General features: G+C 44.9%; 1 protein-coding gene across 1 annotated transcript; it reads right to left on the reverse strand.

Moving 5' to 3' along the window:
• Window positions 1-2,616: 2,616 nt before the first annotated feature.
• Window positions 2,617-23,733, reverse strand: PCMTD2 (protein-L-isoaspartate (D-aspartate) O-methyltransferase domain containing 2). Its single transcript, XM_083619042.1, has 6 exons — window positions 23,541-23,733; window positions 13,585-13,921; window positions 9,274-9,376; window positions 7,396-7,567; window positions 7,078-7,201; window positions 2,617-5,834 (listed from the first exon to the last, which is right to left on the reverse strand). The coding sequence occupies exons 2-6, from the start codon at window positions 13,889-13,891 to the stop codon at window positions 5,449-5,451; spliced, it is 1,092 nt and encodes a 363-aa protein (XP_083475168.1). The 5' UTR covers window positions 13,892-13,921; window positions 23,541-23,733; the 3' UTR covers window positions 2,617-5,448.
• Between the last annotated feature and the right edge of the window lie 1,000 nt (window positions 23,734-24,733).

Raw genomic sequence — 24,733 nt, forward strand, 5'->3', positions numbered from 1 at the left:
AAACAGATGGATGCCAAAAACAGCAACCTAGCTAATTTGCAACTGATCTGGAGAAAACTCTTTTGAAGCCCTCCAACAAGTGTTTGGGTGATTAATGTCATCGGTGCGTGATTCTGCTAGCAAATGCTGTTACGATACTTAAGACATCATTTCAAGTGAGGATTAAGGAGTCAAAACCAAATATTTCACAGAACAGCTTTTTTCTTCAGTGGCAAAGAAAGCGATTTTCTTTTCTGAGAGCCTTCAGTTATGGCCCACAGAGGTCAGGAAGGGCTGCCCTTGCTCCTCAGCCCAAGAGCACAGAGGACCTGCGTGGTGCATGGGGTCCAATAAGATGATCAGCACCGTCAATTAAGCTCAATGGCCGCTTTACACAAGCACCTCAAAGCAAAATACGAAATAAAAAGATATGAAAAACAACATGAAATAATTACAACACAAAGCACCATGCAAAGTAAAACCCCAGAGTTCCCTAACATGGGTCTTTAAAAACCACAGGCAGCCCCCCTGCCACCATCAAAATTTATATGCACTTATACATTCACGCAAACACAACCAATCACTGCAAAGAAACATTCCCCATCTCCACCTCCCTGGATGACTCAGTGGATGGGTTTGCTCATGCTTGGGGATTGACTCATTGCTCCGCTGGGGATTAAGGAAGGAAAGAATCTTTCCCCAGGCCAATTGGGGTGTGTGTGTGTGTGTGTGTGTGTGTGTGTGTGTGTACCAATAACTAAGGATTATTTGTTTTTCTTTGTGGTGGGTGGCTTGGCTCTCACGCGTGAGTGAGATGGAACTATTGCTCCGAGGTCTTTAACCGGGGTTGCACCTGCTCATTCTGTGCATGGGTGGTATGATAGCAGGGTTTGCAGCGTAGGCTGACTAGGGTTGCGCTGGCTGATTCCAGCGACCCTTCTCCTCCTCCTCTCCTGTGCATGCACGTGTGAGCATGCGCACTCATGCACGGCACTTTGAACTGCTCCCGTTTTACTTCTTGGTAAGCCCGCACCCCACCCGGCAGTTCCCAACACTGCGCTCCAAGAGCATGATTATACACTTCCGCTGTAAAGCTTTTCGTCTCGGCAGATGGTTGAAGGTGGTACATTTTAAAGGTAAAGGGACCCCTGACCATTAGGTCTAGTCGTGACTGACTCTGGGGTTGCGGTGCTCATCTCGCTTTACTGGCCGAGGCAGCCGGTGTACAGCTTCCAGGTCATGTGGCCAGCATGACTAAACCACTTCTGGCGAACCAGAGCAGCGCACTGAAACACCGTTTACCTTCCCGCTGAAGTGGTACCTATTTATCTACTTGCACTTTGACGTGCTTTTGAACTGCTAGGTTGGCAGGAGCTGGGACCGAGCAATGGGAGCTCACCCCGTCGCGGTGATTCGAACCGCCGACCTTCTGATCGGCAAAGTCCTAGGCTCTGTGGTTTAACCCACAGCGCCACCCGCGTCTCTGCAAAAGGACAGAACGCCAAGCTGTTTCAGTTGCGCCTACACCCAAAAGGGAATTTGATGAGAGGGAATTGGAAGCTTGCACATTCCACGATGGCAGCACTGAAGAGGAAGGGTCTTCTTCTTCCGGCACCTTTCATTTCACTACCCCGATTACCTGGCATGGTTTGAAAGGAAAACGACATAGTGGTGAAAAAAACAACAGCAGCTTTCTAGCACGACACTGAAGACTTTGTTGCTTGCAGTTCCATGTTTCAAGCCTCCAAACAATCTGCTATTTGTTTTCCTTGGCTCTAACTCAACAACCAAGGACAAACTTTGCTGGAAGCCATCCCCCTTGGAGGATTCCTACAGCTTGGGAAGAGCGCACCCCCTAGTGGCAAACAAAAGCACGTTCTCTCTCTCTCAAAAGCTTGATGCATCGACTGATGGGCCGAGTTATGTGACTACGGTGAGTGCTCCCAGACATCAAGAGCTGCTTGCGCATGCAAGCTTTTTGCAGAGTTGACCCAATGTTGTCCTCAAAATGCCAGCCTGCACTTTTTAGCCATTTAATGATTTCCCAGTAAGTAAAAACAACCCATTACGCATCCAAAGTCACTGTTAGCAAGGAAGCTCGTGAGCACATTTTTTGGGTAGGGGCCAGCTGTTCCCCTGCCCCAAATTCCAAACCCATTTCCATCTATTGCTGTGTGCTGATGTCACTCTTTCTCCAGGTAAACCTCATAGACTGTATTAACAGTGCATAACATCAGACTTCAATAATAATAATAATAATAATAATAATAATAATAATAATAATAATATGGAGGTCTTTCACAATACCCTATTATTCTGGCATGTCATTGCTGGTTTTCAGGCAGTAGAAACATAACGTTCTGCTATCAGTTTCTTTCTGAGCTTGCCATCCACCCTCAACTCCACCGAAATCAAGCAGGTCAATGTGGCTAAATATCACTCTAGTGTGATGAGAAATGACTGCTGGGAGGAGTGCAGAGGCCCTGGTGCATCTACAGCAGCACAACTGGACGTTTTCCTCTGCCCCAGCTGCAACAAAACATGTCTCTCCAGCATCAGTCTCTCCAGCCACAGCAGTTTAGAAAATCTTTCCAGTATGGGATTTCTGAACACCAAGCAAAAGCAACTGAAGGAGGCTTACAATGGGAACATATTTATTGACACAAGACGTTTCATTTTGATAAAAAATTGTTTTTTAAATCATTTGCTTCCAACGTTTCTCCATGCCTCAGAAAGTACTCCCCACCCCTGAAAACCTTCATTTCTACAGCTATGTACATCTTCAGCTACCATATGAAAACGAAACCTATGGAGGAGAGCTTCCTTCTGCATGCGGACAACTTGGCGACCCTACCGAAAGCTACGAAACAACCACGTGAGGCTTAAACGCAGGTATGTGAAACTGCAGACGGTTGATGTCCGAGGGCGAAATAAAAGATGAACAGATTTCACAAAATAATAATCATAATAACAATGACAGCAGCTACAGTTAGTTTACTAAGAACAACCACTGAACTGGATTAAACATTGTGTAAATGCTGGTGTGTAGGAATACAACTGACAATTTCCCTCCTGTTACAATGCTACAGCCTACGTTATTTCACAATTATGTTGTGTGTGCACACATACACACGCAAGCGAACATTTGCTACTTTTGCATTTCGATAACACAGCAAGTGGACAGAGCATAATTACTCATGAATGTATTTTCAACCAAAATGAGGGGAAAGCCCTACAAGAGCCTATCTTTCTATTAAAAAAAGGAGAGTCCTGGAAGATTTTAAACTAGACAAGATGATAGGGGGAAAACCCCTTACACAATGTCTTTGATAACGCTGCAGGGGAAAAGAAGTCAAACATGGTTAATGGAAAGATTGCCTCCCTCTGGGGCAGCTTTCGCTGACAACTCAAAGAGGCTTGTTCACCAGATCATTTGAAAATTAAGTCGACGTTACGGAGGGCAACTTCATAGCTTCTCTGGCAAGCTGCTCTTTGGAAGATGAAAACTGGTCTTGCTTACTGGGGAGGCACATGCCATACAAGAGCCATTGCCGTCCACAAAAGATAACGCCAGGCTAAATGGTGTGTTACTTTTCAGATTTTACTTTATAAGATGCATTTTGAACTTGCAGGTGCAAAATGGGGACCAGAGTTCTACAAAGGATTAGTTTTTGTTGCCTTAAAACCTCTCAGTTGACACAAAATGAAATAATAGAACACTGGACATGCAATGTCTGGGCTGCAGATCATAGCAGATCCCTGCTTTCATGAGTACAGCTTGGGGACACCTCTGAATACTATGGGCTGGATAAGAAAGACACTTGCATCCTTAAGTATGGATTCACATATGCATGTGGGAGATGATCGACTCCTACATGGGACAATTTTCATTTGTCTATTTGCAAGTTGAGATGAAAATTCCAATGAGATGACCATTTTACAAGATGAACAGGAAACTCCAAAGACTATAAAATGGACCAAAAGAATTGCATTAAATTTCTTTGGGAAAAAATTGCATTTAGTCCCCAGCATTTCAACTTCCAGGAAAATCCTAGACTTTCAACAAGATCCACTCTTCCTTCTTTTCTCACTCCAAATTCCTAGGCTAAAGATTACCTACCAACGCTAGAGAAATAATTTAAGTAGATGTGCCATGGAGCAGTCTAACACATCTTTGTACGCTGTCAAACTAAAGTATAGCTGTGTAACTGGTGAAAAGGGACAAAATCAAACTAAGATGAATGAGGCTGTATAATTATATGCCTTTCGCCTAGAAAAAGCTACACAAAGAGTCACCTATGCTGCAGCGGAGGTCTCTGCTGGGTCAATGACAACACTATGCACCTAGCCTTTTAGGTTTTCTTTAGAAAAACAAACAAACACTGATTCCAGATTCTGGGCACCCTCTGAAAAAAAAAAGAACCACCTTCCAAGTGATGAGGTGCTTACCCCAATTTAAAAAAGAACTTCACAGCTGTCAACATTACATACCCAATTCAGCACTCCTGCAACAGACCTTCAGACAGGTCTGATGGCTTTTTAAATACTAATCAGTCTCTGCACTTCCTCCCCCCTCTGCTGCTCTCCCTAACCACTTAATATCCTTTCAGAGAATGTAACCACAAACTGGATGAGCCCAGCAAGTTTTTCATGCCATCAAATCAAAAGGGAAAAAAAAGGGGAAAAAAAAGAAAAAAAAGAAAGAAAAAAAGAGAGAGGGAGAGAAAGTGAGTTTTGCAGCATAAAGCACTGCATCTTAATTATTTCTGTTTCAACCTCACAATGCCCATTTCTCTCTCTCCTATCAAATAGGAATTCTCCTAATGAGTCTTTTAGGAGGCCATATTGATACTCTTAGAGGGTAACCTCCCTTGTAAAAAAAAAGTGTTTGCCTAAACCAAGCCCCTGCTGATTTAAAAACAACAGCTTTGACTGGGCATCGCACATACACCAAACCCACAATTTTGTACTTTTTTTTGTAAAATTGTGCTTTTTTTGTGGGCTTTTCGAGACCAGACTTTGTGGGTGTGAGTCTGTCTTCTTCCTGATTTCCACTTTTAGGGTGAAGCAACTTGTTTGGGTGCAGCCCAAAATGATTCTGAAACCGCCACCTGGCAAAAAACAATAGTTGAGAAATCCAGAGATGTCTCGGCAAAGTCGGTTTCCCTCCGCTACTGAATGAGACCCTCATTTCAGTAAGCAGCTGAACGCTTTGCTGCCAGCCTGCCCCCACCCCCCCACCCCCAACCGAGGAAGCTCTGCTGTAGGACAAAACTGGAGCACACTAACCAAGGGAAGGAATCTGAAAAATGCTATCACATTTTAAGTACACGGCAGCCACGTTCCCCCGGCCAGCTTACCACCATGCGTGGTCACATTAACAGGCAAGCGAGTGGCATACATCTGTCAAGCCCTACTGAGTTGTTTTATTGTCCTGCCTACCTCTCTGCTTGATGCTGACAGTGACCTTTATTTCTCTCTGTAATAAAGCAGGTAATATTTCAAAGGGTCAGGCAGAGGCAGGCTCAAGACCTTCTCTCTCAAGACATTTATAGGAGGCTCGGGCTTCAGTTCAGGGACAGCTTTTTCCACCTCTTCCAACTTGCTCTCCTCCTCCTCCAACTCCTCGCAATTGTTATCGTCGGAGGGGTTGGAGATCCGGCTGGCAAAGACCTCTTTGTCCAAGAAGACGATGGTTTCCATGCGGCGGCGGCGGATGCGCCTTCGCTTAAACCTCGGCGGGTTCCTGAGGCCGTTGCCGTTTCTGCCCGCCGTTTCCTGGTGAATCAGCTTCTTAATGGTGCTGCGGATAGCAATGCGTGCAAGGTCCTGAAGCGTGCGGACCATCACTGGTGCTGGAAATGTGGGAGAGGGAAGAGTAAGAAGCGTAGGACCTTGGCTGGCATGGAGTAAAGAGCAGGCACACTTCCTCAGATCATGGCTCTTTCCATATAAACCTACCTGGACCCTGAGATCACCATTTGAGGCCCTTCTTTGCGTGCCTCCTCCTCGAGAGGTTCAGAGGATGGCAACAGGAGAACGGGCCTTCTCTGCAGTGGCTCCCCGTTTGTGGAATGCTCTTCCCAGGGAAGTTCACCTGGCGCCTTCATTATACACCTTTAGGCACCAGGCAAAAACCAGGCCTTTGGTTGATCCGATTTATATCCTATGCCCTTTTAAAATGTGGGTTTTTTGTGGCGAGGGGCTATTGGGGTTGTTGTTTTTATTTTTATTAGGTGTTTTGTGGTTTTATATCTTGATTTTATTCTGTGAACCGCCCTGAGACCCCCAGGTATAGGGCGGTATAAAGGCAAAGGGACCCCTGACCATTAGGTCCAGTTCTGACCGACTCTGGGGTTGCGGCGCTCATCTCGCTTTATTGGCCGAGGGAGCAGGCTTACAGCTTCCGGGTCATGTGGCCAGCATGACTAAGCCGCTTCTGGCGAACCAGAGCAGTGCATGGAAACGCCGTTTACCTTCCCGCCAGAGCGATACCTACTTATCTACTTGCACTATGATGTGTTTTCGAACTGCTAGGTTGGCAGGAGCAGGCACCGAGCAACGGGAGCTCACCCCGTCATGGGGATTCGAACCACCGACCTTCTGATCGGCAAGTCCTAGGCTCTGTGGTTTAACCCACAGCACCACCCGCGTCCCATAGGGCGGTATATAAATTCAGTAAATAATAACAATAATAATGGCTGGAAGAAACTGACAGCTAGTCAGGAGAGCACAGCAGCTTTGCCACAGATTTTGCCAGCAAAGCCGAGGTATATGTCGTCATACAAGAGCCGGCAGCTGGCTAACCCATGCCATTCTCAAAGTAGGGCAGGTCACCACACAAGTTGCTGTGTAACTGGTGCCTCCATGCTAGCCAATGCAGTGATGATATCACCAGCATGAGCACACACAGGCAGAACTGAATGCTGGGTGAGTCCTGTTTCCATGGTGAGAAAGTGCACAGCCTAGGGCAAGTCAGACTGCAAGCTATGGCAAAGAGTGCCCACCTCTGAGGAATGTCTCTCTGAGCCTTTCACAGCCCAACCCAACAAATAAACAGACAAATAGAGAAGGTGCATAGATAAGTGGCACACTTACGCAAGTGAACAAGTTTTGACTTCCCCGAATCTGCGTGGTTGGGCTGGATCAGAGGAGCAAAGGAAACAGCTAAGATCTTCTTTGTCTCCCAGGCCAAAGGGCCAGTTCGTGTTATCTTTGTCAGCTGCGTTTGAGAACAAAAACATAAGATGAATCACCTCTTGATAGCAAGAATAGATGGCCTATTTCTCAGCCTTGAAAAAGAACCCTCTCCCCTTTCTGCCACACAGCTGGTAATTTGGTGAATTGAGCTCACTGCAAAAAGCAAGGGGTAAACGGTACATAGGAATGAGAGGACCTGCCGTCCCACAAGCAAACCTTTTCTTCCAATGGCATCACGAGGATCCCACCAACTTTCAGTAAGTTCTTCATGTAATCTTCATGCTCCTTCTGGACTCCCGCACCACAGTAGACACGGTCATATTGAGAGCAGTCTGGAGAGATCTCCAAGCAGTTGCCGCTGACAAAGGAAGGCTCGCAGAATTCAAACCTGAGAAGTGAGTGACGCTTGTAGATGGCACAAGTATTTCACAGGCTGGAGCTTCTAAGCCCCCACATATTAAAATATCAAAATATCAATCCAAATAATATCGAGGCAAGCAAAGTATATGGCCAATACATTCCAGAACTGCAAACTTTGCCATTTTGGAATACTGTTATGGAAACTTGGCAAACACAGTTTTCTAAGGTAGCTGGGGCCGAAATGAGCAATTTACTTCTTATACAGTTGGTCTATCAAAAGCAGTATCTAAAAAACCCCCAACACTGCATCGTAAAACAAAAAAGGGCAAGATACCAAGGCTACGAGATAACTTATGGACCTAACCCAAACAAAAACGTCCAACCTTGCCACCCAGAGCCACTGTGCTGCATCCTCTATGTGGGCTACAAGCCAGCCCCCCATGCCTTCCACCACTGTCCCCGGTCCCTTCCCAGCTCCCTTGCTCCCAATCAACTACCTCCAGAACGTCCTGACGATGGACCTCTCTCCACGATGCTCTGAGACGACTGAATGGCCAGTGCAGGCAGTAGCCTCCTTACCTGGTCTTTGCTCCGCCCCCAGGCCACCGTCGATTGGCTGATTTAAACCAAGGCCGGGCAGGAGCACTGCAGCCTCTGCAGCCAGCCCAGGGATGGAGCAATGGCAGGCTTTTATGGCATGGCTCCGGAGGCCAGGGAGCCCGTGCTGGGTTGCAAAAACCACCCACCAACGCGACTGTGAGCCGTCATTGTCTACTATTGGCAGCACCTCTCCAGAGTCTCAGGTTGAACTCTTTCCCAGCCATATAAGTTAATTTTAACTGGAGATGCCAGAGACAGAACCTACACCTCTTGTGTACAAAGCAAGTGCTCTGCCACTGGGTTATGGCTCCTTCCTGCCTTCTCCCAGAAGTACACTTTCCTTGGGGATGGGGGTCCAGCAGTAAAAGCATGTTTGGTTTGCAGCGTGGTGTATATTCCTCCTTCTTGCCCAGTGAAACCACAATGTCAATTTCCCGATGGAAAAGCAAGTTTTGGGTTGTATGAAAAACAACTCATTTCTTTAGGCAAGCTTACCCTGACGCGTAATTTTTATTCTGTATATTTGTTTTTTGAAAATGCTTGGTAAACATTGTCATATTACATTACAGAGCTTATTATATTTGTAATGTAATAGAAGAATGTTAATAAATAAATAAAACTGGGGAATAAAAGAAAAAGAAAATGCTGGCTTTATCTATATTTTGATAATTTAATTATGTCTACTGTTTTAAAATCTGTTTTTAAAGCTATTTTTAATCAATATTTTATACTACGTTATGTAAACCACTTAGAGATTTGATTAAAATCTTAATTTTAATATTGATAAATAAATAAAAACTTCACCCACTGCATTGTTTTATCTCAGAAGCCTTTTCAAAAACTGCATTCCTTTGTAATGTACCATAAAGAACCTGAATAAAATTTCTAGAGTGAACCCAACTAATTGCTTTTGTTTCTAAGCTCAGGCATGTATCAGGTATGTGAAATCCACAAGAGTGGAAGACAGAACTGTTCTCGATTTCTTTCTGCGTCCTAGCACCTAATATTGCATATGCAAGACACCCATATGCATCTTGAACTCACCGTATGCTGCTAACTAGGAGTTACCACCTAGATTGCTACAATCTGTTCTGGAAATCAGTTTAAATGCAAATTAGGCATGTCCAATCTTACTTGTCAAAGCTGTCACTGGTTCTGATGAAGAAGTCCAGCTTCTGCTTTGCATATTCTATAACGTCAGAGTGAAGCTCTACGCCATGGTTAACGCCGAAAGGGCCTGCATATGTTTAGGGAATGCAAGGGGAAAAAACATTTGAAAAACAACTGGATGGAGAACCAGAATGAATCCAAAAAGCTTTGCTCAGACTCTGAGCTGGTTTTGATCTTCTCTTAAGGCGCAGGTACAAAGCAAATTCCTCAAAACTTGAGAGCTGGTTACTAGCATAAATTACCCAACCTGCAGAACTGAATGGCTACAAAATGAGTCCAACATGTCAGTAAAAGTTCAGTGGTACCTCGGGTTAAGTACTTAATTCGTTCCGGAGGTCCGTTCTTGACCTGAAACTGTTCTTAACCTGAAGCACCACTTTAGCTAATAGGGCCTCCTGCTGCCGGAGCACGATTTCTGTTCTCATCCTGAAGCAAAGTTCTTAACCCGAGGTACTATATCTGGGTTAGCAGAGTCTGTAACCTGAAGCACTGTAACCTCAAGCATCTGTAACCTCAAGCGTATGTAACCCGAGGTACCACTGTAACAGGCAGGGAGGAACAGGAGAGGATGCCAGTGAGAGGAAAACCACGAAGGGAGCATGAGAAAGTACATCTGAAAGATGTGCAAGTTTGGGTTTGGTCAATCCAACACCTGGAGTGCTCTGGTCCATGGGGTCACAAAGAGTCGGACATGACTAAACAACAACAACAACAATCCAACACCTGGCTTTTACATGGCTTTTTTATTTTGTAAGCTTACTTTATTTTCAAGTTATTAGCAAAGCATATTTAAAAACTTGGAGAAATGCATTCGGAGACTTCTGTTAAGTTGCTTACGGATGGTATATTTAGTGAAAGTTACCTTCCCATATAATTAATGGGCTCAAAGGTAGTTCTCCCAAGAGCTTCTGTTTACCTGCCCTCCGTTTCTCCAGAGGAAACAAATCTCTCCCATTTCTCTAGACCAGAAGGCCATTTACACCAACATATTTTGACCCAACTAAGCAAGAATCTCCTCCAATGGGTTTTGCATTTACTTCCATTCTTAGAGCTTCATAACACCATTAGAGAAGGCTGTTTCTCGAAGGGTGGGGGGGAGGCAAATGACAAGCTGCCAACCACCCATTCCTGGTTTTATTTACTGCTGTGCTACAATATGAAGTGGAGCATGAAAAATGAGTGAAGCACAGCAACAGTTGATGGGGATTTCAAGGGCAGGGGATCACAGCTGTTTTTCTCTGAGCAAGGGAGTAAAGCATCAAGTTTAGGAGAGTCAGCTCAACAATGCAAAATCCAGATTTTTCTCTGCTCATTGAAATTTCACAATATTTTGCATCTGCAGGATCGCTCTGGAGCAGTTTCCATGGCATATGTGTGTGAAAACGTTTTGCCCAAGTGCACCATCCTAACTGATGACCCTGGAAGCAGAGTACGGGGCCAGCAATGAGGCACGCTGCATGGATGATCCGGTTAGGCAAACATTTTCACATCTATGCACCCTGGGAACTGCTCCAGGGTCCATCTTCGGAATCTAAAAGAATGGTGCTTAAGCCTTTCTAGATACATCCCTGCCATTCAGCAGTTACACTGAAAGCTAAAAAACAAAAACAAGCACTAATTTTGAACTCCAGAAAATAACTGGCACAGTTGCAGCTTGCCCCAATTGTTTATTGCTGATAACTCCCTTCTATAAGCTATTATTGCTGCTGAAAAACGAAAGGGTGGGTGGGATGGGATGGAGAGAGCACACACAGTCGTATTTAGGAACAAACTTCAACAGAAAATGCAGTGTAGCAATTAGTGTTGGGCTTAACGAGTGAGACCACCTGGATTCAAATAGCTGCTCAGTCATAAAACTCACAGGATAGTTAAACACTCTCAGCATAATCTACCCCACAGGGTTGTTGTGAAGTTATAGGGAAGGCAGCATGTGTGCAACGCTTGGCTTCTTGGAGGAAGGATGCATTAAAAATGAAAATAAATAAAATGTTGTAATTAAAAAAAGGAACTTGTTGAACGCAGGTTATTTTTATTGGGAAAGGGAGAGGAGAAGGGTGCTCTCAAAGACTCAGCTGCCGGATAAAAGGCTGTTTATTCTTTCATTACTTGTTAACTGTTCCATTTTTAATGATTTCAAAGTGTGTTGTAAGCCACCCTGGCATTTTTTAAAGCTGAAAGGCTGGGTAAAGATGCTCTAAATAAATAATAAATGTGCAGCAAGGTGCTCAGGCTGTTCCTGAACACACGCATACACACATAATTTGGAAAGCCAGGCAACCACCTGTGCTTGTGCTGGATGTGTTTCTTTTTCAAACTTTATGGGTTATTATGTGTAGTAGTGAAGAACAGGTAGCCCTCCTAGGCACATAACCAACTCTGGTCCTAGAGAGATGCACTGTTCCAAACCAGACACCATGGGGCCACTTGGCACATCATTTGATGTGCAAGATGATTTACTCACCATCTTCTGTCTGGAGTGACCCCACAGAAGAGCAGAATATGGAGTCATGAAGATGGGAGAGATCTTAAGAGGTTTGAGCATATTACACTGATCCTGGTCTGACCGCACTGGCTACCCATTAGTTACTGGGCCCAATTCAAAGTGTTGGTTTTGACCTATAAAGCCTTAAATGGCTCAGGACCACCATACCTCAAGGACTGCCTCTTTCCAAATGTACCTACCCGGACCCTGAGATCATCTTCTGAGGCCCTCCTTCGTGTGTCCCTTCCTCGAGAGGTCTGGAGGGTGGCAACACGAGAACAGGGCCTTCTCTGCAGTGGCTCCCTGTCTTTGGAATACTCTCCCTAGGGACTTTCGCCTGGCACCTTCATTATACCCCTTTAGGCGCCAGGCAAAAACATTTCTTTTAAACCAGGTCTTGGGTTGATCTGATTTGCATCCTATGCCCTTTTAAAATGTGTTTTTGTTTTGTGGGGAGGGGCTATTGGGTTGGGGTTTTTTTTGTTTTTTTTTATGTACTTTGTGGTTTTATATCTTGATTTTATTCTGTGAACCGCCCTGAGTATAGGGCAGTACATAAACTAACTAACTAACTAACCAGTTAGTTAGTCAAAACAAAAAAAAATTTTTTTCCCCCTTCCAGTAGCACCTTAAAGACCAACTAAGTTAGTTCTTGGTATGAGCTTTCGTGTGCATGCACACTTCTTCAGATACACTGAAACAGAAGTTGCCAGATCCTTCTATATAGTGAATATAGTTAGTTAGTGTGAATAAAGTTAGTTAGTGTGAGAGCCAGTGTGGTGTAGTGGTTAAGAGCGGTGGGCTCGTAATCTGGTGAACTGGGTTCACGTCCCCGCTCCTCCACATGCAGCTGCTGGGTGACCTTGGGCCAGTCACACTTCTCTGAAGTCTCTCAGCCTCACTCACCTCACAGAGTGTTTGTTGTGGGGGGGGGGGATTGTTAGCTGCTTTGAGACTCCTTCGGGTAGTGATAAAGCGGGATATCAAATCCAAACTCTTCTTCTTCTAACTAACTAACTAACTAACTAACTAACTAAATAAAAACAACAACTATCCAAACCATAGCTATCAACTTTTGCCTTTTCTTGCGAGGAATCCTATTCGGAATAAGGGAATTTCCCTTTAAAAAAGGGGAAAAGTTGACAGCTATGATCCAAACCCCTTGCTCAATGCTGGAAGCAACTACAGCATCTCAGATAGATGGCTGTCCGGTCTTGGCTGAGAGTCGAGCCTGTCCTGAAGCACCCTGTCCCACTGTCAAATAGCTCTACTGAAACTTGCCACCTTGCAATCTCCACTCCGTAGGTTGTCCTGCCCTCTTAGAGCAACAGAGGACAAGCCTGCTCTACCTTCTGCAAGACAGGACAGCCTTTCAGATATTTGAAGACCACTACAGTAGACCCTCGGGTTAAATTACTCTTGAGTAACGTAAACTTCGGGTTGCGAAAGCGGCAAACCCGAAAGTATTTTTCCAGGTTTCGCCACTCACACAGAAGCGCTCTGCACGTCACGCACATATGCAGAAGCGCATGCGCAGAAGCACTCTATCACGCCGCACACAGAAGCGGCACCTCTGTATACGGATTTTTCGGGGTGTGCACGGACCCCCGGAACGAATTAAATTCGTATCCAGAGGGTCCACTGTATTATGTTTGTTCTTAATCTTCTCCTCAAAACATGCCCACAGGTTAAACGCGCCCACCGTACTGTCAGTGATAAGAATATGTGTTGACCCCACACAGTAAGAAACTAGAGTTGCAGGGATCATTTAGCTGATCAAAAGAGTCACTTACCCAAGATGAGCCCAACCATGGAGCTCAGATAGCCAGTGCCACTTCCCAGGTTCAAGAAGGAAAGCCCAGGCTGCAGATCCAGGGCTTCCATGACCTCCGAATAAATGCAGGGAGCAGAAAGGTGGATGTTCCCGTGCTTCCATGCCAAGTCTTTGTACGCATTGTCCTTAAACTCCTCCAGGTAGTAGTCTGCCCGGTCGACAGCCCTGAAGGCCTGCTCCACGAGCTCTGTCCGGATGTACTGAGCCTCTTTCAGGTTATCAATTAGCTCGTCATTGTCCTCTCCTGCGCTCACAGCACCTCCCATTGTCCACGCTAACAAATTCAAAAACCAATTCTGGAGAGCAGAGGAGGGAAAAAGGAGAAAGTCACTGCACCAGTCAAAGAAAACTGTTCAAGTACAAAAGTCCAGGTGATGCTAAGTGCACTGTAGAGCATATCCTGCATGTCAAAAGACACAGAACCAAAATCACTTTCACATATACAAACATCACCAGTTACTGCTCTCCTTTTTTGCTCTGGGGGATTTCAAATACATATGCATATTTATTAGAGCAGAAAAACCCTTTGATATGATATACCAGTGACCCTTCTGGACACTTTTTATTGTGTTGTCAGCTGTTCTGTGAAGTTGCTTCTGCTTATTGAAACATCATGGATTCTGGATAGTTCTATATTGCATTCCCCACACCGAAGCATATTCTGCCTTTGGCCAACATTCGGAGCAGAAAAGCACTAATACTGCATGGAGGAACTTTGAACATTTCTTAGAAGAGGAGGATTGGCGAGACCTCAAGCCTATGTATCACAACAGGTCTGGTCTCACATTTCTTGAGGCTTCTTGAGCCTACTTCTTAACCCCATGCTGCACGGATGGGGAATCTGTGGCCCTCCAGAGGTTGCTGGACTACTGACCATGCTGATGAGTCCAAGAACATCTGGCGGGTCAGATTCCTTATCCCTACCATATTGGTTTTCTAAGTGCCACCACTGGACAATGGATCAAGGAGGGTTCTTGGGATGAACGCAAACAGTGCAAACTTAAAGCATGTCTTATTGAAGCCTTATTGAATTCAGGCCAGTAGAGTTAGGATTGCAGCCTAAATCAGGAATGGCTGGGTGGGCATTACTCCAAAAACATCCCAACTGACCACTCTTGTTGCTGGAGATTACCTGATGAAGCAACTTGCTCCAAACTGGGAGGTGCTTGCTTGCATGTGGAAGAAAACACAGCTCTCCTTTGTGCTAGTTCACTGCAGTTTGCTGGAAGGAGAACTTTGCAAATGAGATGGACTGTCAAGCAGAATCCCTTCAGATCTCCCATGTAAGCTTCACTTGGCTCTTAAAGAGACATTCTTTAATAATTTATACCCCAGCCAGATGGGCGGGGTATAACAACAACAACAACAACACCCCCCCCCGAGAAAATCAGACTCCAAACTGAGCCACGTGTGCATGCCTGAACACATGCACAAGGCAGACTGTGTTGGTAAGAAAAATATGCATAAGACTCTATGCATGATGAGGGTGCTCATCAATGGTTCCTCTTCATCCAGGAAAAGAGTGACTAGTGGGGTGCCACAGGGTTCTGTCTTGGGCCCGGTCTTATTCAACATCTTTATCAACGACTTGGATGATGGACTCAAGGGCATCCTGATCAAATTTGCAGATGACACCAAACTGGGAGGGGTGGCTAACACCCCAGAGGACAGGATCACACTTCAAAACGACCTTGACAGATTAGAGAACTGGGCCAAAACAAACAAGATGAATTTTAACAGGGAGAAATGTAAAGTATTGCACTTGGGCAAAAAAATGAGAGGCACAAATACAAGATGGGTGACACCTGGCTTGAGAGCAGTACATGTGAAAAGGATCTAGGAGTCTTGGTTGACCACAAACTTGACATGAGCCAACAGTGTGACGTGGCAGCTAAAAAAGCCAATGCAATTCTGGGCTGCATCAATAGGAGTATAGCATCTAGATCAAGGGAAGTAATAGTGCCACTGTATTCTGCTCTGGTCAGACCTCATCTGGAGTACTGTGTCCAGTTCTGGGCACCACAGTTCAAGAAGGACACTGACAAACTGGAACGTGTCCAGAGGAGGGCAACCAAAATGGTCAAAGGCCTGGAAACGATGCCTAATGAGGAACGGCTAAGGGAGCTGGGCATGTTTAGCCTGGAGAAGAGGAGGTTAAGGGGTGATATGATAGCCATGTTCAAATATATAAAAGGATGTCACATAGAGGAGGGAGAAAGGTTGTTTTCTGCTGCTCCAGAGAAGCGGACACGGAGCAATGGTTCCAAACTACAAGAAAGAAGATTCCACCTAAACATTAGGAAGAACTTCCTGACAGTAAGAGCTGTTCGACAGTGGAATTTGCTGCCAAGGAGTGTGGTGGAGTCTCCTTCTTTGGAGGTCTTTAAGCAGAGGCTTGACAACCATATGTCAGGAGTGCTCTGATGGTGTTTCCTGCTTGGCAGGGGGTTGGACTCGATGGCCCTTGTGGTCTATTCCAACTCTATGATTCTATGATTCTATGTAGACCTACACAAATGCCTGCTTTACAGAGAAAATACAGCCTTTTGTATTAATGTGCATAAGGGAGCAAGTAGAAGATGGAAGGCAAATGTCTGCCTTAGTGTGGCCAGCTGGCCAATTAAAAAATAGCAATTCGACCTAAAAGCTAAAATAGAAATGAATAGTCAAAAATCCTCCTAGGTGAACCTGGCATGCCCTTAAAGTAGTACCGGTACCTTGGCTCCCAGCCTTATAATCAACTGAGGCTGTAGCTCTAGTTATAAACAAAATATACCAGAGGGATGGCAAACAGACTCAAACCAAAACCTTACTGTTAAGGCAAATGTACAAACACCACACCAACACCCAGAGGTGAATGGTAGTGGGGTTAGAGAGCAATTTGGAGATCATTGCAGTGATCTGTACCACAATATAATATGCAACAATCTTTGAACAATACCAGCCCTTTTAAAAAGAACCGGTTCTAATGGGAAATTACTTAATTTGCAATGCCAAAGCTGTTTCATTTTTCTCTACAGACAGCTAACATTTCATACTGGAAGAGCACAACATGAATTTTTATTTACAGTGCTTTTTCTGGCAAGAACTGCAGAAGCGGCAAATTCAGTGTTTGTTCCTGCTTTAGAAGGTTCTGCCTCAGCTTCATTGTTGCATGTATTCAGCAGAAACAACGTTTCAACCGTGCACATCAAAAACTTAGGAACAGCACCAGAAGGTACTGCAAAATCTAACCAAGGCACAGGAGATTATGATCATCCTTGCAGAAATCTTGAGCATCTTTGAAACAATTCTCATTGGCAATGCTCAGACTCATTACCACAAAAGTAAACCAGACTTTGCACACATTGAGTTTAAAATTTATGCACAATGCATTCCCCCATTTGTATATGCCTGCTTATCTGCATGTTTTGACTATAAACTGCATATTTGACTGTGCTCAGAATTTGACACCGAGACAGTGTAATCTCTTTAGCACAGATACTCTTTGGGCAATAGAGGAGTTAAGGCAGCAACAGAATAGAAGTATTCCATGAGACCTTTTTAATTCAGGGATGACCATCAAGTGGCCCACCCCCACCTATGCCTCTGTAGTAGCTAAATTTGTAACTTTAAGCCCCATACAAGCTCCTCCTGGTTGCCTTTAGAGGTGTAAGTGCCCAGGGCCTGATGTCTTTCTCCTACTTTCTGGAAAGGCTCAGTGCCAGGATGAGATTTCAGCTTCTGCTAACTATGTATATGTTGACAAAGAGGTAAAAGGGATGATAACTTGGCCATTTGCTTCTGCATTCTTCCCCAGACTGGCCTTCTGACCAATCTAGTTGTTGATTAACTGGTCCAGCAGATACCTGAAGAACCAAGAGGGCATCCAGCACAAGAAGCCTCTGCTGCATCTAGTCCAGAGTTGTATTTTCCAATGGCCAGCCAGACTGGTGTTGCTGGGAAGCCCAGAAGCATTGCATGAAGATATTAACTCTCTCCTTTACCCCCAATAACTGGTATTCAATGCATATGACATATGAACCCTACAGGCATTAGTCAGCGTATTGGTGGCGGTCAAATCCTCAAGAGAAACACAGCCCAAAGACTTTGCTTATATTTCGGTAGAGCTCCCCTACCTTCATTTGTCTTCCTGTTGAAATTAATTTGTAAGTTCTTTGGGACAAGGGCCTGTTTTGTTCTTTCTGGCGTTGACCTGTGTTGCTCTGTAAAGCACCAGGCACAATAACTGTGCAGTATAGTGGTACCTCTGGATGCGAACAGGATCCGTTCCAGAGCCCCGTTCGCATCCTGAAGTGAACGTAACACGCAACCGCGCGTCTGTGCCTGTCGCGTTTTGCCACTTCCACACATGATGTCATTTTGAGCACCTGCGCATGTGGCGAAACCCGGAAGCAACGCGTTCCGTTACTTCCGGGTTGCCACGGAGTGCAACCCAAAAATGCTTAACCTGAAGCGTATTCATCCCGAGGTATGACTGTAAAAATTAAGGTGGTAACATACAATCCTCACATTATCGAAATGTGTACCTCCAGCTGTGAAGGGACTAACTGTTGCTTTCTAAAAAAGAGAAACCTAACAGAGTCTAGGAATTCCTATTCAGTGTGAAGTATTTGGCTGCAGAAAATATTCCAGGCATGGAGAGCTAACCTCCCAACAGCATCCAGAGGGTGATTTAAGTTTGAATGCACGTCTTTCCAGCTTTCTCCTTCTGACCTTTAATACAGCTTAGGCCTTATTTACATACACCCACAATAGAAGAGGCTTAACCTCTCCCTCCACCCCATTTGCTTTCCCTTCTTCACAAAGCAACATGATCACAAAGTCAAAAAGCACCCCAACACAAGGCAGCTGCCATCTGATCTGGCTGCAGTCCAGTCACAGGGCTATTAGCATGCCTCTGCATGCTCTGTTCTGCCACTACAAGAGAGAATTGGTTTGCGGCCAACCCAGGGCACACTTGCTGAAAACAGAGTCTCCTGTCCACGTTGCCCTAACACAGAGGAACTGTGTAGCACAGGGAGAGAGGGTGGCGGGTGGTAACGAATAGTCTTCCCACAACACAGAGCAATGCTCCTTTTGCAGCCAAGACCTGCTGCAGACACCCTGGATTCAAAATGCATTAGAGCCACTGAATGATTTGTGTATTCCATTTGTTTTCTGGCACTAGAATTACAGCCGCTGGCAGCTGCCCCGTGCCTCGTGCGTAGATACGGAACCAAAACACTGTTATGTGGACTAAAGGCCAGGATGCTGAATGGTACAAATAATTAGGTGGAGTTACAGAACTTTGCACGTCTGTCTGGATACTCACTGGATGCCACCTGGAAAAATGAAATACTTTTAATGATCAAAGCTCAGATCTCAAAGCCAATAGCAACATTTTCAGTAAACCAGGAAGAACCTCCATGGTTTATTCTAGAAATGGTGAAGGATAAGGCCATATCATAATGGGTGAAAGAGGGAAATTTGCATTTACTGATAAACTTCTACAGCAGCTCTCATTGCAACAGTTAACTAAGAGTCCCTAGGACTAAAGCAGGACACAATGCTTATACCATCAGTGATATTGGAGGTAAACTGCGGGTGAATACTGTTTCACTTCGTAAGTTTATGGCTCTAGCCGAAGGCCATGACAAACTTGTTTTAAGCAATAGTAATAATAAACAGAATACATTCATAATATAAAAATCTGCAAACATTCTGCCAAGTTCCTGATCATTAAAACACATTTTTCCTTGTGTACCTCTGATAACTACAATTCTAGTATTATTTTCCCTTTTTAAAATCCAGTTTGCCAGCATTCATTATGAAAGGGGGAGAAGTTACCAAAGACACTAACAAACTCAAATCCAGCTTTGATTTCAGATTAAACCTCCAAATCGTCACATAAATTTATAGTGACCCCTTTTTGCTGAATTATTTTTTTTCTGCAGCCAGAACATAGAGGATCATTATTTGTTATGAAGCTATTAGTGTCACTCAAAAGAAACCAAACCATTTCTGTCAAGGTGTGTGACTGCTTGCTTGTGGGACCAAAGGTTTTAGAAAGAAATCTCTTGGCTCACTATATAAGGGATAGGCTAAAAAATAATGAGTGATGTCTTCCACCTGAGACTGACTATAAATACAAGGTCTGTCTGCATATGGGACCTTGTTGTAGAGACTATCCGAGACTGCAGAGGGCATCACTTGGAAATGCAGCCCAATATAGGCATTTCTTAAGGAAACTGGTGCAAGTTTGGTTAGATAATTAGCTGAAAACGCTCTGTTCTCAGGAACGGATACCAAGGAGGAAATACGGTGTCTCTAAATAGTTGCAGGTCCCTTCTAGATTCTATCCAGGAGAGCAAATCCCTTAGCTGACACTTATTCAAGGTCAAAGCAGAGCTCAGCTCTGGTAAATAATAACAGTCTAAAACATGTTGACAACTGCTTTCCAGGGTTTGTTATCACCCAATTCCATAAAGCACAGTGCAGGGAAAAGCTCAATAGACATAATAGCAATTTTAAAAATATGCTTTAACTGAGTGTAGTCCGCTCTTGCCTTTAATTGTTGACCACCTGGATTCTGAAGGCAGCTCTGTTTAGGGAAGCTTTTAATGTTTGACAGACTACTGTATTTTAATATTTTGTTGGAAGCCGCCCAGAGTGGCTGGGGAAACCCAGCCAGATGGGTGGGGTATAAATAATAAATTATTATTATTATTCTGTACGAGGAAGCACTGCTGAAATTCCCGAGTATAGCTTTTGAAAAACATTATTCTGCAGTTTCCAAAACTTTAATGGAGTTCAAATCAGAGCCCCAGATTTCAATGCCATAGTAAGCATTTCTCTATCAAGTATATTTGGGGCAGGTTCAATCAGCTGCCCTCCTTTATTGTAAAAGATCTTCATCTGCAGTGTCAGAAACAGGTTGTGGGGGAAGGATGAGCGAAATTTTAGAGCAGGGTGGGAAACCTATGGCTTTCAAGATTTGCTGTATTACAACTCCCATTGTCTCTGAACACTGACTATACTGGGTTGTGCTGATGAGAAATGGGAGAGCAATAATAGCTAGAGGGTCATCCCTGTTTTAGACCCGAATGCCCGAGATGGTGTGGTAACATTAGGTGGTCTTATTATCAAAAGGAGCAGGGGGGCTGGCTGCATCATCCCACTGCCATAAGGCTAGGGAGAAGTAGTGAAAAAGATTGAGGGACTGCACCCATTGCTCTGGAGGCTGGGGCTGGAAATACAAAGAACTAATATTATGGTAACCCATTCTCACAAGAGAGGGCTTACCAAGGACACATTCAGGAGAGAAACCATTTAAGTGTGCTGTTTGTGGAAAGAGCTTCATAATCAAAGAACCCACATAGGGGGAAAACCATTTAAATGTATAGAGTTTCAGAGGAACTTTTGTGGGAGTGGTAACCTTACTCAGCATTGAAAAACACAGATAGGAGAATTTGCCTAAATGCAAACAGTTGTTGTGGTCCAAGGGGTGACTTTGGGTCACAGTCCCAGGAGAAAACTGCCTCTCAGCAGAACACTCACCCCAATGGGCTCCCCAGAGCAATACATTTTGAACCAGCATAGCTAGTTCTTGACAGGATGCCCAGAAGGAGTTTGTAGGCACTAGTGAGAGACTTGGGGAAGGTGAATAAGATCCACTGGCTCTCCCACCTCCTACTGGTTGACCTTACCTGGAGGCTTTTCCCCTTCTGCAGCACAGATCAGAAAAGTGCCAAGAGCCAGGTGGCAGCAGAGTGTATTGAGCTCTAATTTGTGTTATGTAGCAACTCTAAAACTAGGCCTTTGGCTGATTAAGCAATCTATGGTCTTTTAAATATGGTTGTGGGTGGGGGTTATTGGTTGTTGTTATATGTATTTTGTGTTTTCATTTTGTATATTTATGCTGTATACTGCCTTGTAATCTTCGGATGAAGGGTGGCTTATAAATTTAATTAATATTAATATTAATGCTTAGCTTCCATTGGAGATCGGAGAGGCTTGGGGTTGGGAGGAGAATTATCACAAAGCCATGGATGACAACAGCAAAATTTTTAAAAATGTACCCATTACTCTGGAGAAAGTAATTTGGTTGGCATCCTTCTGTCTTGGGAGACAATAGAGGAATATGCCTTTGAGTGTGAGGTAAGGCTGTTGGAAGGTTGCAGCGCCTGCTGGGGCAGATGAAGGCATCTGGTTGTGCTGCAGTAGCTGCACCATGGTGTTTCTTTTCTCTGTGTTGTTAGCAGTAGTCATTTCTCCTCTGGTCATCGCTATGGATACATGCCTTGACTGCCTGTCTCCAGGCTCTGCAGTGGCAGAGTGAAAACTATGAGAGGGTGACCCAGAACTTTGTGTAGACGGTAGTGAAAAAAAACTGCGGTTTTATGCCCATTATCTTGGAAGTTGGGCTAGAAAGATACACATTATGGGGTCTCATTATAAGAGAGATAAAGAGCTGGCTTGTCCCATTACCAAGCTGGGAAGAATCATGTACTTTATTGTGGAGGTGGGGTGAATAAGGGAGGAAAGGAAGTTATGGGGTATTTTTATTACAAGAAAAGTGGGGAAAGAGGGGGAAAGGGCTGCCAGGCCCAGTGCAGGGAGGAAGAGAGATTTTTAAAAGTGTGGTGAGAGGGAAATAAGTTATGGAGTTCTACCCTCAAGGTGTAGGGGGATGGGGGGAGAGAAGGGGTAGAAAGACCCCAGTCCCATGGCGGGCAAGCAAGATATGTGTGGGGTGGGATTTTATAGCCTTTATTCTAATTACTTGGAGAAGGGATAAAGTGAACCAAAGCAGAGAAATTCTCAAGTGCTGTCATTTTGGCTGCAACACCTCACTTATCAGGGAGTAATGAGTAAGCCCTACTAAATTCAGTAGAACTTACTTCTGAGTAGACATGGTTAGGATTGTGCTGTTGCTATCTTAATAGTGCCCTGTCTTTTACGGCAAATCCTCACAAGGTGTCTTAAAATAAATTTTAAAAAACTGACTACAGCAACAGCAGAAGCATGCTGGACTAAAAGCGGATATGTGAGGAGCTGTAGGCAATGGCAGAATAGGGACCATTCAGAGTAAAGAGGCCAAACCACCTGCTCCGTGGGGCAGGAGAAATACAGAGCAGCAGCCTTACATAAACCCCACTGTGTCCAGTTGTGATTACTCTTAAGGTTAGCAGGCGTAGGGGTTGCAGCCTTGGTTTATACCAGTGGCTTCCCAAACTTTCTTGAGGCTGCCCTCCCTCTTCTCAGTGCCATGAAACCTACCCTATTAAAAAAAAAAAAAGCATTATGCAGAACAGCACTTTGCAGGACCCGCTAAGTCGAGCAAGCACAACAAAACCGGGGAAAAGAAACAGCAACAGTTAATTGCACGCCGATTCAAACCCCAATTAAAACCACTTAAGTTTAATTCGGACGAGGCTGCTGTACTTGATCCAGAGGTACCAGCCCTTTCAAAGCCTGGTCTTTTTTTACACTTCCAAAGGAGGAGACACCCCCACATCATCCCAGCCCACCCCCTTGGGTCACCCCAAAGCCCCCTACCATGACCTTGGAGTCTGGGGTGGGGGGTGTGACGGGGGGGGGAGGGTGAGGAAGCGTGTCACCCCATAACAAAGTGCCTCTCCCCCCCCCTAAGAAGGAAGCCCTTTCTGGGCCCTGCACCACCATGGAGGCAGGAGACTGGGGAGGAGGAGACCCCCCAACCTGGGCGGGGGGGCGGGGCAAGCACCCCATTGGCTGGTGTGGTAAACAATCTGGGGGGGGAGAGGGGGGAAGAAAGGGCCGGGGCCTTTTCTGCCAGGCGGTGTGAGGCGCCCTTTGTCACGGGATTGGGGGGGCCTATTATGACCTGGAGCCCCCCCCCCAAGACTGACAGAAAGGAAAGGGGGAGGGGTCTCCTTGCCCCCTCAAGCTTACCTGTTCCTCCAGCGCCAACTGCCGCCGCCCCTCAGGCCTCCGCTCGCTTCCTCCGCACGCCGAGTCTCTCGCCCCCCCCCGCAACTGTAAACAGTCGCCCAGCTGGAGAAACAGCCACCCTCAGGGCAGCGGCGCCACTGCGCAGGCGCCAACGGCACGGGGCGGGCAGACGGAGCGACGCGCGACGCGGCGGACGGGGAGGGAAGGAGGGTTGGTGAGAGGGGAATGGTCCATTTGTGGAGGGGACGCCCGCCGCGGCCTTTCGGAAAGGGGAAGGGAAGTACCACTGGGTGCGGTGGAGAGGAGCGGCGCGGGCGACGGAAGGCGGCTGGTGATGACGAAGGACGGCGGCCTAGGCTGCCATGGAAGGGTTAATGGGGGCGGGGAGGACTTTGAGGCCACTCGCCATTCTAAAATGTTATCTGCCGTTATATTACTTACCATGTATTTAATTGGTTTTTGTTCGTTTGTTTATTACGTATTAGTAGGTCTTTAAAATTGTGTCTTATTTATTAGCTATTATTAAGTTGTTGCTTTTAAAATAGTATTTATTTATTATGCATTACTAGGTTTTTTTTAAAAAAATACTTATTTTATTATTAGGTTTTTTTTAAAAAATGTTTTTTTTAGAAAATATAATTTATCATTGGTTTAAAAAATATTTATTATTAGGTGTTTATATATATATATATATATATATATATATATATGGTTTTTATTATTTGATTTTTTTTAAAAAAGTACCCTTCACTATTAAGGTGCCTATGTGTGTGTGTGTGTGTATAGTATAGTATAGTATAGTAGAGTATAGTATAGTACCAGCAGCCTATACAGTGGTCCCTCGGGTTACATACGCTTCCAGTTACAGTCTCTGCTAACCCCGAAATAGTGCTTCAGGTTAAGAACTTTGCTTCAGGATGAGAACAGAAATCGTGCTCTGGCGGCGCAGCAGCAGCAGGAGGCCCCATTAGCTAAAGTGGTGCTTCAGGTTAAGAACAGTTTCAGGTTAAGTACAGATCTCCGGAACGAATTAAGTACTTAACCCGAGGTACCACTGTACAATAAGATGTATGACACCATAAGAACAGTTGATATACGATTAACATGATCAAACCAGACAATCTGAATGAATGTGAACGGTTACATAGACCAGCCTGCATTTTTAAAAAAGTTGTCCAAGGCGCTCCTGCCCA

This window comes from Podarcis filfolensis, assembly GCF_964270895.1.
Source record: "Podarcis filfolensis genome assembly, chromosome: 6".
Lineage (NCBI taxonomy): Eukaryota > Metazoa > Chordata > Lepidosauria > Squamata > Lacertidae > Podarcis > Podarcis filfolensis.